Source organism: Ostrea edulis, chromosome 7 (assembly GCF_947568905.1).
Source record: "Ostrea edulis chromosome 7, xbOstEdul1.1, whole genome shotgun sequence".
In the NCBI taxonomy this organism is placed as follows: domain Eukaryota; kingdom Metazoa; phylum Mollusca; class Bivalvia; order Ostreida; family Ostreidae; genus Ostrea; species Ostrea edulis.
In genome coordinates, this window is record NC_079170.1 from 30,652,715 (window position 1) to 30,667,714 (window position 15,000).

Sequence of the window (15,000 nt, forward strand, 5' to 3'; positions counted from 1 at the left end):
TAGTGAACATATATTGCCATTCCTTTACTCGTCAAACAATCAAACTGGAGAGAGAGTAAAACTGAAAAAATAATCTCTACCAAAATTGTGAAACTCACGGTCTGTAAAGCAGAGACTGTCCACGTCATGTTATATTGCAAACAGTCTGGTCATCAGCAACCTTTATGCCAAATATGCCTGAATTGCAAAGCTTTATTTTAAAAATTTCTTGTTTTCATTACTTGATCAAGACAGAGGGATCGTGGTAGCCTGAGGAATGAAAGGTAAACGTAGCAGGAGTAAGGATCCTCGGTTGATATGTCAATATATCTAATATAATTTTCCATGCTTTTTATTGTTTGCTTAGACATGTTAGAACAAGAGGTCCACGACAGACAATACTCACCTTAGCTACTACTGCATTACCTCATGTAAAAATGAAAATAAAAATCCTTACAAATATACATTGCTAGATCCAGTAAATGCTCTACCAAGCCCCGTATTGCTCTTCACGAAAATATCAACCGCTGTGAAGGAGAAACTTCAAACTTACTGTGCCTCTATATATGCAAGAAATGGTGTAAATCATATGTGGATTCTTAAAACTTTTAGTAAAATTGAAATGGCAAAATTTTTCTCAAATCAACATCAAAACGTAAGACTTTTCAACACTTTACACGACCATTCCTCACGATAACTTGAAGACTAGACATTTTGGCATCATAGACAGTTGCTTCCTCAACAAAAATGGAAAACGGAAATATTCATATCTAGTGATCAGTCATCCAAAAACCTATTTTGTTAATACCACTCTGATTTTTAAGAAAAGTGAAATTTAAAAAAAAAATATGCTAGAGTTCCTCATTGACAATATCTTCGTGGTCTTTCGTGATCAGGTCTTCTAACAGTCTGTCAGAATTCCCATGGGCACGAATTGTGCTCGGGTGCTACCTGTCCTGTTTTTATATTCATATGAAGCAGAATTTATTCAAAAACTTCTATGTGAGAAGAAATCTCTTGCTGTGGCCTTCAATTCGACATTTAGATATATCGACGATGTTTTATCTATTAATAATAATAACTTTCATTCATATGTCGAAATAAAAGACACCACAGAATCGTTCACTTCTGCTTCATATTAAGATTTTTATTGAAAGTAGATATTAATGGCAAACTAACAACTCAACTTTATGAAAGGTGAAGATAACGAACAGTGATCAATCTCATAACTCCTATAAGTAGTACATAATAGATAGTTGGGCAAACACAGACACACAAGAGGGGATAAACGGGATGATTTCAGCTTATCCATCATCAATGTCCCATATTTTTGTAGATATATTCCATTATCCCCTACATATGGTGTTTATATCTCTCAACTGATTCGTTATTCGATACGCAAGAGGTTGTTTTGCGTACGGTCAGTTTTTAAATTGAAGCAGTCTACTGACACGTTGATGGTACTGGGGTTTCAACAATCTCGTTTAAAATCACCATTTCGCAAATTCTATTTGTTGTTATAACGATCTAGTTTGCCAATACAACCTATCATTGGGTCAAATGTTGTCTAACGTGTTTCATATCGATTGTTAGACCGTTCTTGGCACACTGATTTTGACTAACGATAACTCCGTTTACGTGATCTAGATATACGGCTCACAGCGGGTGTGACTGCCCGGTTGACAGGAGATGTTTACTACTCCTAGGCACCTGATTCCACCTCTGGTGTGTCTAGGGGTCAGTGATTGCACAACAATCCATTTTGTATTGCTTATAGGAGTTATGAGATTGATCACTGTTCGTTATCTTCACCTTTCATCAAAATTAACAATAATAATATGAATAAATTCAAAATCTACAGCAAACAAGTCATTTTCATCCAATGACAGCAGATGGAAGACCCTGATAATGAAAATGTCACCATCATAATAGTGAACTGAACCAAAACTATGTAAAGATAATGCACCCACATTGTGATAAGCGTGAATAAAGTGCAGAAAATACTATAGATTTAGAAATAAAAATACTGAGGTCTAACTTAACGTGATTGTGTCTAGAATACATATTTGATTTCCCCACACCATTTTTATGTTAGAAAATCTAATATGTTTTATAGAATTTTCAAAACTCACTTTCATCAAACTTTAGTGGAAGTAAACAAGAGGCCCAGGGGCCTTATAGGTCACCTGAGTATCATGTAACAACCTTCCAATGTTTGAATTAGGTTTGTGTTTAAATATGAGAATTTTACTTTTGGATGGAAGAAATATTGAATAGCTATGTGGTCAGCCCCGCCTTTGCACCAAAACCCCTGACCCAGGGGCCATAAATTTCAGTTTTGAAAGAAGCATCCTTGATCATCATTATCATACTATTAGTTTGTCTACTTAATACCCAGCAGTAGAGGAGAAGATTTTCAAAGAAATAAAATGCATTTTCACTATATGATCAATAGGACCCCACCCTAATACCAGAGCCCCTGACCCAGGGGCCATGAATTTCACAATTTTGAAAGAGGCATCCTTACTCATCATAACCATGCTATTGGTTTGTCTACTTAATACCCAAGGACAGAGAAGAAGATTTTCAAAGAAATAATGCATTTTCACTATATGACTTATAGAGCCCCACCCTAGCACCAGAACCCCTGATCCAGGGGCCATGCATTTCACAATTTTTAACAAGAGGTACTGTGAGCAATGCTCACTAAGAATACCCCCCCCCCCCCCGCTTACCCCAATCTCCCAAAGGGTGTTGGTAATAGGTATAAACTACCTCTTTTCTGAGTGTTGCTACTTCGATGTCCAGTGCACATGACCTTTGACCTTCTGACCCCAAAATCGATAGGGAACATCTTCATCCCATGGGTAGTCTATATGTATGATATGGTGACTGTAGGTGGAAAGGATAACGCTTTAGAGCCCGGAAACCATATTGCTACTTCAATATCCAGTGCGCTTGACCTTTGACCTTTTGATTCCAAAATCGATAAGGAACATCTTCATCCTATGGGTAGTCCATATGTATGATATGGTGACTGTAGGTGGAAAGGATAACACTTTAGAGCCCGGAAACCATATTGCTACTTCGATATCCAATGTGCTTGACCTTTGACCTTTTGACCCCAAAATCGATAGAGAACATCTTCATCCCATGGGTAGTCCATATATATGATATGGTGACGGTAGGTGGAAAGGATAATGCTTTAAAGCCCGGAAACCATTGCGTCTACAGACGGACGGACGGACAACCCGATTCCAGTATACCCCCCCCCCCCCCCACAACTTGTTGCGGGGGGTATAAAGAGGCATCCTTGCTCATCATTACCATGCTATTAGTTTGTCTACTTAATACCAGAGACAGAGAAGAAGATTTTCAAAGAATTTCTACATTTTCACTATATGACCAATAGAGCCCCACCCTAACACAAGAACCCCTGCCCCAGGGGCCATGAATTTCACAATTTTGGTAGAGGGCTCAACGCTCATTATAATTATGCCCACAGTTTGGCTTCTTGATGTCCAGGAGTAAAGAAGATTTTTTAAAACTACACTCATTTTGATGGTTTTTGCCCCACCCCTCAGGCCCCAGGGGGGCAGGGACCACGAATTTCACAATTTTTGTTCCCCTCCACCCACAGATGCTATATGACAAAATTGGTTGAAATTGGTTCAGGGGTTTCAGAGATGAAGCTGAAAATGTTCAAATGTTAACACACGACGCACGACGAACGACGACGGACAAAAACAGATAGCAATAGGTCACCTGAATAATTCAGGTGACCTAAAAAATCCAGAAGGAGGCCACATTGGCCTAACACTTTTGCCACACCCCTCCCAAGATGTATCAGCTGACCACGTTTGATAGCCATAGCCCTCATAGTGTGAAAGAATTAACCTCGTCACAAAAAAGCTAACAGACAGATGGATGAACAGACTAGAAAGTTCATACAATACTGCAGCCATCAAAAGACCATTGTACAAAAATCTCTAGCTTGAAAACCGTAGCAATAAGTTGAACAACACATGTAAACTGCATGCATGATTTTACAAATATGATCAAGTGCCATCTTGCAATCTGTATGATACCTTAGTAGGAAAACCCATGACGCCTGAACACATTTTACTAAAACACTCGTGAATAAGAGAAGAATATCAGTAAATTGATGGATGCTCCCTAAATACTATTTAACCATTCAGGAACTTAATATGATGCATGACTCATACAATGATCGATAACTGTTGAAATATTGTTTAAATGAAGGATTTTTTCATACATTTGTGTTTAGTGACTTTGACTTTTACAACATTCACATTCATCTGAGAGTCATTAGCCTGTTTCCTATTTGTGTAATACGTGATTAAAACATGTTCAAAAACTGTTGAAATAAGGAACCTTTTCCTTAAACCGGGTATAAGGTATACATATATAATAATAATAATGATTGGTTTTATATAGCGCCTTTTCCAGCGTATGCTGCTCAAAGCGCTTTACGATGCATTATTACCCCAGCAGACCTTATATCAATCTAGAACTGTCTCAGCCTCCTAGGAAGCATACAGTGCAAGCTGCCATTACAAGTGCTAGATCACTAACATTCTAACACTATATATCACTGTCTATAGCCAGGTACCCCTTTACATTTGGGTGGAGTGAGGAAATACATGTACAGTGCCTTTTCCAAGGACACAACGTCAGCCCTGCCAGGACTCTAACCCACGACCATTCGGTCGAGAGCCTTCCAATTTCCCCAAATATTGTGAAATACATCATAAACAAAAGATTAATGTAGATAATAAATACTTAATGAATCTTATACTTGGTACTCAGGAATTAACATCCTTAAATATAATGCGAAATTAAAAATGATTTTATAGTTTTCAGCATACATTTTGAAAATTATACCTGCATCAATGTCGGATTCTTTGTCTTCAGACTGTAAAAGAGATAATTAATAATTGTACACTAGGAATATATTAAACACCAAACATGCTTGGAATTTTTCAATATTCATACTGATATAAGATGAAAATATTCCTACAGACCTTTTTCCAGTATGAAACCAATTCAAGAACATTAATTCTTTCCTTCTCGCTCATTGGGCAAGATTCACAATACATATATTCTGTAGACCAATCAATACCAGTCTCTGGTATAAAACAATCATTGTTTTCATCACAGAAAGTGGTTGCTTTGCATTTATACCTACAAGTAAATGGAAATTTGTCACCAATAATGTTAACAATCTCTTGGAGTCTTGTCATGATAGCCTCTTTTACTTCAATGTTCACTTTCGTATTTGATTTCTCCCTGGCATACTTATCATCAGTACGACTATCAAATATTTGTAATTGAATTGTGTCATGGACACTCCCAACAGCAATGAATCTGTCACGATGTTCAAATATCATTACATTTTGAAATATGCACGATTTTCTTCTCTCCATTGAAATGGGCCACAATGTATTGGCACAACATGTCACAAGTCGGTGAAAAATCATACTTGCAAGAGCAGGAAACTGAAAACACAGAACAGATGTTCTGCGGTGGTTCTTGAACATTCCAGACGAAAACTGAACAGTGTTCATGCAGGGTACCACCAAAAGTGATCCATTTTTCGCTTTGACTTCTGTCAAAAAGCAAAGTTCTTTCATGTACAAAAGGAGCTTATGCTTGTGAGCTTTAAATGATGGAGTGGTTAGATCACCTTCATTACTCCAAATTGCATCCAATAGAGCATCTGGCAGCTCTCCTTTCTCTTGGAAAGTGATCCACTGTCTAGGGAAATCTTTCGCTACTTTTGGCATGGTATTACTCCTTACTGTAATTATGCGTTTGAAAGCATCTGTGAAATATTTCACATCCAGGATGACATACTTGTTCACATCCTTGCAGTCGAAGTACAAAATAAGACCAATCTCATGGAAAAAATTCAACATGAACCTGATTTGGTCTTCCTTTTCTAATCTTATATCTACAGGAAAGTCTTCCTGCAGTGTCATAACATTTTCAAATGCCATAACTTTCTGATGGTCTTGAATTTCTTTAAACTTTTCTTGAAATAGTGTATAAATATTGGGAACTCTTCGACTCCAATTACTGTGATCTTTGGCAATTCCTTTAATACATCGTCTAATTTCATCTAAATTATCATCACTATCAAATGAAACGAAGAACTCTCTATCATCAGACAAAAGATCAAGGAGTCCCTCAGATTTCAAAGCCGCTCTCAGATGAACAAAGTGGTTGTGTTTCTCCTGAAAATATCCCAGAAAAGTATGGTGGTTAGTTAATGGTATAATTTTAAATTGTACCTGTCCATGATTATGCAAATTATGAACATTTCAATAAAATGTGCAAAAATGTGAATGTTAGTTGTCGAGTTACAAGAGCGACACAGAGCTCATAATTCTTTGTTATGTAAACAAGGCTCATGCCATGTTTTTGTTTACAAAGGTAAAATACTCGTATACACATGTACTAGTAAAAGTTTCCTTCAAAGCAGATTTTATTTTCAAATTATAAGTTAATTCAGAACACAATCAAACAGTTTCTAGTGTTTATCACATCTCATTTTGTTTTACACAGGATATTTTCAATCAAGCAATCTATACGTAGACAAAAACATGACATGAGCCTTGTTTACATAACAAAGAATTGCGAGTGTTGTACGTATCAATTTAAAATACATACAAGAACTCTTGATTATCAGACGACACGCGAATTGTTGTTTACGCGATTAGACGTATACGAGTCATTTTGCCAAATTAAGTACTCGCATAAAATAAGGAATCTACAGTTTTGCATGCAATAAATGAATTATAAAACATATCTTCAAATAAATAAGTATAATATATATCTTCAATTATTTGCGATGTTGTTAATTTGGCACTCCATAAAAATGAAAACCTACAAACTAAAAAAGAATGTACCAATGCTTTTATCAGGTTTTATTTAATTTAATAATCATAGAGCATTACAAACTCACCTCATCAGATTTCCCTTCTGCATGTGTTCCTATTAAAATGACTGATGGTCGGTCTTCTCTTGAGAACGCCTGTATGGATTCCAGCCAAAAGTTTAGATATTCTACAAGAATTTATGAAAGATTGCAAATTCTAAATAGTTGAGAGCAGATCAGATGACATAAATTCCATATTGTTGAATAATTAACATATTAAATGTGATTTTTTGTGTTTTGTAGAAAAACTTTTTTTTATCCAGTTAATGTAAAATATTTTATTAGAATTTTTTTGTGTTATCAGTTTCAGTGTCTACATTTGTTTTTTCTTTCTTTGAGAGTTTTCAAAGGGGCCATAGTACTACATGACAATTCAGGTGAAATCCTCCTTTATGTATAATCAAGTATTTACCAAGTAGATTAGAACACTTGAGATGACTAATACATATACACATGTGCAATGGTTTATTTCTTACTTTCATTTGTCCAATCTCTGTACATCAGATGTTCCCTCCGATTCTCCAACACTCCAGGTTTTTCCTCCCACTTTCTGCTCATGTCTGTCACAAGGATATAAAATGCAGCACGACTGAGATAAAGCTGATGTGTTGAATAGTACACATATTGTCCCGCAAAGTCATAAAAGTCGATAGTTTCATCCACATCACCTTCCCTGCGCACTAAGGCTGAAACTAAATTTAGGATGGTTTTGGATTTGGGCTCATCATTTCCTGTGAAAGATGAGGTTCCTTGAGTGGCCTCTGATACAGGGAGTGAATCATGGGTATCCTTGCTTTGTATTAAATCCTCATTTTCTCCTCTATCTAAATCTACAGAACCATCAGCCCATTCTTCTTCCTGCTCCATGCAGCTTTCGGAACTGCTTGAAATCGGCATTTTACTCTTCATGCCTTTTTTCTTCAGTGTTGTATATGAAAAACTGTCTGGTGGAATTTCCTTTTCGATATATCTCTCTTTTGCAGTAACTTTGGAAAGATCAACTTTTAAAGTTTCTTTTTCTTTTGAATTTAAAGCTGAAAACGCAAACATATTAGCATATCAAAATTACATGATTCAATTTTCTGTGAATTTGAGACTTGGAATCATTAATTCCACTTTCTTTATTACAAAACATTAAATGGCTATAGCTCATAATATATCCAGTGAAAACATATACAGCTTTACCTAAAACTTGCATTCGGCAACGGTGGAATTTTCACTACACCATCATTGAGAAAGGAGGGACATATATTATAAAATCTATAAGGGGGTACTAAAGGATTTGTGGACTTAGCGCCATAACATGATAACTATATCTGTGATGTAAATGAAATATTGAACACAAATCAACAAAAGTATAGCATGTGTAGAAAATATCAGCAATATCAGCCAATCCTACTATTCTAGTCATTGTAGATTAGAAGGTACCATGCACTGTGTTACAGCCCTTTTCCCACTTTAGGCTGGAAAACCTAACTAAAAACAAGAGACCCATGGGTCACATCACTCACCTCAGTTACCTTTGTCTTGCTGTTTTTCAGAAGATTTTTGAATGATTTTCACCCTTTTTAATCCCATGACCTGGTATCATCATGACCCTAACTTAACCCCATGGGGTTACAATTTATAAACCAAACATGAATTTTCACAACATGGGGATGCTTCAATATCAATATGACTGTAACACGGCTTTACTGGAGAAGAAAAGATTTATCTTACTCCTCTCTCTCATCACAGCCCTTATGGTCTTGAAAAGAAGATTTTCTCACATTAATCACAATGTAAAATTTCGATCCCCTTTTCAGGTCACATTCTTCTCCGGGATCACGATTTGTACAAACTTGAATCTACAGTACCTGAGGATGCTTGCATTTTGATATGACAAATCATGGCCCTGCTGTTCTTGAGAAGATTTTTTAATATATTTCTTATATATACCCATTTAAAACTTGATCCCCTATTGTGGCCCCACCCTATCCCATGCTTTGAACAATTTTGAACCTACACTCATTAATGAAGCTTTCGCATAATATTTGTCTTTTCCATTCCAGTGGGTCTTGAGAAGACTTCTTTTAATAACTTTCCCCTATTTTAGCAAATTGCTAAATATCTCCCCTTGTAGCAGGGCATGTATCCTGAAATGAAGAAACTTGAAAGCCCCTTTACTCGAGAATGCTTTGTATCGAGTTTTGATCACATTTGCCCAGTGGTTCTGGAGAAGATGGAAATGTAAAAAGTATAGAAATGCTGTCGAAGCTGACAATGACAGTCAGAAAAGATCGCTTGAGTCTCTGGATCAGGTGAGCTAATGGGGTAAGAAATGTCCTCGTTTCCTCTGATACCGAAGTTTGATCATAAAAGGTTAAGATCACTGTAATGACCTTGCAGAGATACTACTCTATATGCTATGGGTGGATGCTCTGATTTACAGAATCTGTCAGACATCAAATTTCAATATTACCCTTCAATGTTTTAGCTTCAGCTTGACGAATGTCTACACCGATCGTTGAGTCAGTTGACCTTCTAATATCCTCTATGCTTTGCTCTGTTGTTAACCTTTTCAGTAGAGTTGTTTTTCCAACACCACCACAACCAAGAATCATCACTTGAGCATGAGAAATTTCACTTGAGCCTTTCTTCAAAAGCTCAATAAAAGAAGAAAACCCATCTTTACCTAGTGACAGAATCTCCAGAGGTATGTGCACTACAAATATATATCAAATGGAAAACTAATCTATTAGCAACAATTACACAATAGTATGTCCACTACCTGTATAATGTAAAACTTATACAGTACCATTTTGATGCATCAGATGCGCATTTCGACAAATAATGTCTCTTCAGTGATGCTCAAGCCGAAATTTTGGAAATTCGAAATGACAAAAAACTTGTAAGAGCCAAAAGGAAAACTAGAATGCCAAAAACTGGAGACAAATTCCTTATTCGTCCAAGATTCTTTTTATCATAGTATATATGCAATCACACAACTCTGGTTAACATATCTCTGCACTTACATTTTTCAGATACTAACTGGTGTATGGATGAGTCTTCTATCGTGGGATGGTTCAAAATATCCACACCAATCCGATTTACCAATTCTTCATTCAGTTCGGAGTCAATTCGTATACTTTTCTCTGCACTTCTTGGTTTATACTTTGAAGTTCTACAGTATTCTTTGATGGCCTTTTGATCAGCATGGGTAAAAAATACTCTCACATACTCAGGTGAGTCTATGAAGTCTATCACTTGATCACGTTGGCGTTTTGATAAAAAGGTAACACTACCATCTGTTCTGACTGTTAAGTATTCATTAAATGGACGAATTCGAACATTTGTTCCAGGATTCAAAGATTTGAAGGCTTTACTCAGAATTTGGAGAAGGGATATCCAACTTTTCTGATCACTCTTCTTAACTGTGTAGTCTGACATCAGCAAAATAGAAAATAGAAGAATCCGTGAACCCTCATCAAGTTCAGATGTATCTATTGATGAAAAAATCAGTCAGTTACTTGCACATCATACTATACACAAAAAATATTTCTGAAAACCCAACAATACAAAATATGTCTATCATCATTAAAGACCCATATTTTTTTTAATGGAGCGATCGAAAGTGATGTTCCTTTCTACTATTGTTCCTCAATTAAATAAGAGGCCCATGTGCTTAAACGGTTACCCAATGATGGACATAAACACGAGATGTTTGTAAAACATTTGCTTTTCTTATTGATGTGTGGTTGTAGAGAAGAAGATTTTTGAAAATGTATTGCCCTGGCAGTGTAGGAGTCCTAGAATTTACAATTTATGTCCCCCTTGTCACAAAGATGCTTCATCATCATAAATTTCCCCTTCACGCCAAAATCTGAGCCAACGAGAAGCATAATTAGTATAAGTTGTCGAACTTGGATTGTTGATAGTCGTAAAATATATATTATTAAACTTTAAACATTTTCAAAGATGCTTTATAACAATTTGAAAAGAATTGGAAGAGTATTTACCAAGAAGTTAAAAATGTTCCATTGTTAACGTACAACAGATGTCGACCAATTGCTATAGGTTACCTGAGTGACTCAAATAATCGAACGTGTATCTTAATTTACCCAAGAATACATTACTGCAAGTTTGGATGAATTTAGCCCATCAGAAGAAGATGAAACTGTGAAGTTTACAGATGATAAGTAGAATTCAATCAGAAATATACAATTGAGTTCACAAAACTTGCCAAATTCCACAATTTTCTACACACAAATCAAAACTTAAACATGCATTTTGCAAGCAAGATATACATGTACATATTGTTCAAGCAATGAAAATGTATCAAGGTATGACATGTAGATTAATTTACTCTAGTACTCCAAACACTACAATTACCTCCACTTGGTACATCAATTCTTATAGGACTGCCACTGTGAAACCTTTCCTAAAAATATGCAGTATAATAATGTATGATATAATTCTACTAACAATTTTTAGACAGGTTGAGGCCCACAGGCCCTCAGTCATACAAATCAGAACCCTGGGGTTGTGAAATTCACTTTTGGTACTTTGGTACATGCATCCTTTTCGGATTTTCCTTAATATTTTTTTTTTTACAGTTTTTACAGAGTATCAGCAAAATCAAGGAAGTCTTTCAAATTGTTAAAGACATTTAATCACTATGATCATCAAAACCTTTATCCCTGGGATCATGAAACTTACATTTTTTGTAAAGGGTTACCTGTTCCGTCTAGATATTCTTTTACTATCAATTTAGTATTAATAGCATTAAAGAAGAATGTTATTTAAATGTTTTAAACATCAACACTATATGCCAAGTTTGACCATGTCCTGGAGTCAGAACCTTTAACCAGGAAATCATGAAATTTACAATTTTGGTAGAGGACTTCCTGCTCTACTTGACTGCATTTAGTTATTCTTGCAGAGTTGCAGTTGTATATAAAACGATTTTTGAAATGTCCTGCCTTTTAGGCCCTTGGGGTGTAGGAGTCTTGGAATTTACAATTCATGTCCCCTTGCCCCAAAGATGCTTTATACTAAATGTTATCCAAAAAAAAGTTAAAGATGTTCAATTGTTACAATCCCTGAAACGTTCTACTTCATTAGAATTTTTCTGTTTGGTCACCGTGCATTCTCCGTAAGTCATCGTCACTCTCCATGCGCTCTGCATTCAGTTTTGCACTCACCATTCCCCAACCTCTCACGTTCACCACTCACATTGTTTTCATTGTTCACTCGCCATGCATGTATTTCATCATTCGTTCTGCGTCAAGTCTTTGCATTAATTGTCACATGGAACTCCAGAGTGAAAGGATTGATATTTATCACCAGGATAAGATAAAACGGAACGTGTGCACAATAGTGGAAGGATTAATTGCTTCAAATTACATCAGCGATACAATTTTGAACTAAAATGTATCTGGATTTATTCACCAGTGAAAATTCAAAGAAAATCCCTACTGTCCAGTCAGCATCGATATCAGAATGACAGGTTCCACAGTTGATCTGATATTATTTGGAATTTTTTTTTCAAACATAGAAATATTGTTTTCTATCTAACTGATCATCAATAAAGATCTCCATTACCTCAAGGGAATGACACTATTATTATTGAAATACTATTGGTTGAGCAAGTCACATGATTGAGCCTACAAATATCATGTCTATACGCAACTGTGTACACATCATTTGAGAGAGAGAGAGAGAGAGAGAGAGAGAGACAGAGGAATTATTCATGGTAACTTCAATTGCATGCCTGTAGTCTTGCTTTGTTTCAGCGTTATAAACAATTTATTGTACCAATGTTCAGGAAATAGATAGGAAGATTTATTCACCCAAGAAAAATCATATTCCCCGAAGGCAATGATTTTTCTTGGGTGAATAAATCATCATATCTCCAGAACATCTCCCTAACATTCATGCAATAAATGTTTAATACATGTATTTCCTTCAGTGAAATACCCTTACAAAACAGATATACATGTACACATTAAGATATGAGCTCAGTGAGTGCTTCTGTACAAATACATTAAGTTTGATTGCATGTTTAGTTGTTTTTATTCATTTTCTTTTACAGAGGCACTTTTCTCAACAGTATTCAGATATACAAGTTTTATTATTCTATATCAGGATATAAGGCTCACGGTAGGTGTGACCGGTCGACGGGATGCTTATACTCCTCCTATAGGCACCTGATCCCACCTATGGTGTGTCCAGGGGTCCGTGTTTGCCCAACTCCCTATTTTGTAATACTTATAGGAGTTATGAGATTGATCATTCATGATTGTTCGTTATCTTCACCTTTCATTATTGTAACAGACCCTGAAGCGCACTACACCAGTGAACCAACGCTGAACGGTTTGGGAATAAACGGTTTAGTTTCAGGGAAATGAAAGCTGAATGGTTTTGAAGGAACGGTTCTCAGTAAAAACGGAACACTCTGAGATAAGGAACGAACGGTTCTCATCGAGAGCAAAACGCTTTGGGCCAAGATTGGAATGAACGGTTTGGCCTCAATCTAAAATTCTGTATTTTGGACACTCTCGGTACTTTTTATTCATATATAGACAATACAGGAAAGAGAGAAATTCCTTGCCTAAATAAAAGTTTACTTTAATTAAAACAAGATTGCTACGCAGAACCATATATCCCACACCATCTTAAAACAAAAGTTGAAGTAAAAATGTCCTGTAAAATTTGTAGAATCAAAATTGCGGTGGAATTTTAAATGACCTCACTCTATTTTTGTGATGACCTCCCTTTTGAAGGTGGCATGGTCCTTTATTTGAACAAACTTGAATCCCTGTCACCCAAAGATAATAATAATAATGAGCAGCATTTATATAGCGCATTATATAATTTGTAATTACTCTAAGCGCTTTAACAATGTAAAATGTAAAACATGATAAGATTAATCAGAGCATAAAATATAATATCCAAATAAAATAAAACAATTTAAACATTACGAGTTCATGCGACAAACCAGCCTTTACTTTAAAAAAGAATATATTACAAAATATGGTTATAATTAAGATTTCATAAAAAGATATGTTTTGAGGTTTGTCTTAAAACTTTTGACAGTGCCACACGAACGGATGTCTATCTGTAAACTGTTCCATAGTGTGGCAGCTGTTACATCAAACCTTCGATCTCCATAGGTCTTTATACGAACGCGGGGTTTTTCTAGCAATCGTGAATTGCATGAACGCAGAGATCATTTTGGTTCGTACACAGTGATGAGGTCGCTGATATAGGCCGGTGCCAATCCGTTTAGTGCCTTGTATGTGTGTAGTAAAATCTTGTATTCAACACGGGAATCAACCGGAAGCTAGTGCAAGGACAAAAGCACCGGTGATATATGGTCATGCTTCCTGACCCCGGCAACAAGTCGAGCTGCTGAGTTTTGGATTGTCTGTAGCCTGCTCAGATCTGTTTGGGGTAGCCCTTTAAATAGTGCATTTCCATAGTCTAAGCGTGATAACACAAGAGAACATACAAGTGTCTTGCAGGCATCATCATTGATGAAAGAACGAATCCGTGCAATATTCCGTAGATGATAATAACAAGAACGAGAGATGGAACTAATATGATTTTTAAAAGAAAGTACACTGTCGAAGAAAACACCAAGGTTTCGAACACAGTCCGAGTTGGAAATAATGGTATTTCCAAAAGACAGTTGAAAAGATGGTGAAACGTTTGAATGTTTCGAAGTAAACACTATAAATTCAGTTTTTTCTTCGTTTAATTTCAGCAGGTTGACGTTCATCCAAGATTTTATATCTGCTAAGCATTCATGTAGCCGCGATGAGATAGCATTCCATGTATCTGTAGGTCTAAAAACTAAGTATGCCTGCGTATCATCAGCATAGCAATGATACATGATATGATTTCTGCGGCAGATTTCACCAATCAGTTTCGCAAACATTGCATAAAGTCTTGGTCCCAGAACTGACCCTTGGGGCACTCCATATGGAAGCAGAAAGTCCAAAGATGATTTGTACAATGTTTGGTTGAAATTGGCTCAGTGGTTCTGGAGAAGAAGTCGAGCGTATGAAAAGCTTACA

At 36.1% G+C, this 15,000-nt stretch overlaps 2 protein-coding genes across 2 annotated transcripts in view; one reads left to right on the forward strand and one right to left on the reverse strand.

Moving 5' to 3' along the window:
* The window catches only part of LOC125654652 (uncharacterized), a 534,947-nt gene that overhangs the window by 432,513 nt on the left and 87,434 nt on the right, over positions 1-15,000 (reverse strand). Inside the window, exons 4-6 of the mRNA XM_056143962.1 lie at positions 11,312-11,360; positions 9,955-10,422; positions 9,402-9,644 (exon numbers count right to left, since the gene is read on the reverse strand). Coding sequence (XP_055999937.1) covers positions 9,402-9,644; positions 9,955-10,422; positions 11,312-11,360 — 760 coding nt within the window. The remainder of the gene's footprint in view (positions 1-9,401; positions 9,645-9,954; positions 10,423-11,311; positions 11,361-15,000) is intronic.
* The window catches only part of LOC125654656 (GTPase IMAP family member 7-like), a 662,712-nt gene that overhangs the window by 298,581 nt on the left and 349,131 nt on the right, over positions 1-15,000 (forward strand). The window lies entirely within an intron of this gene.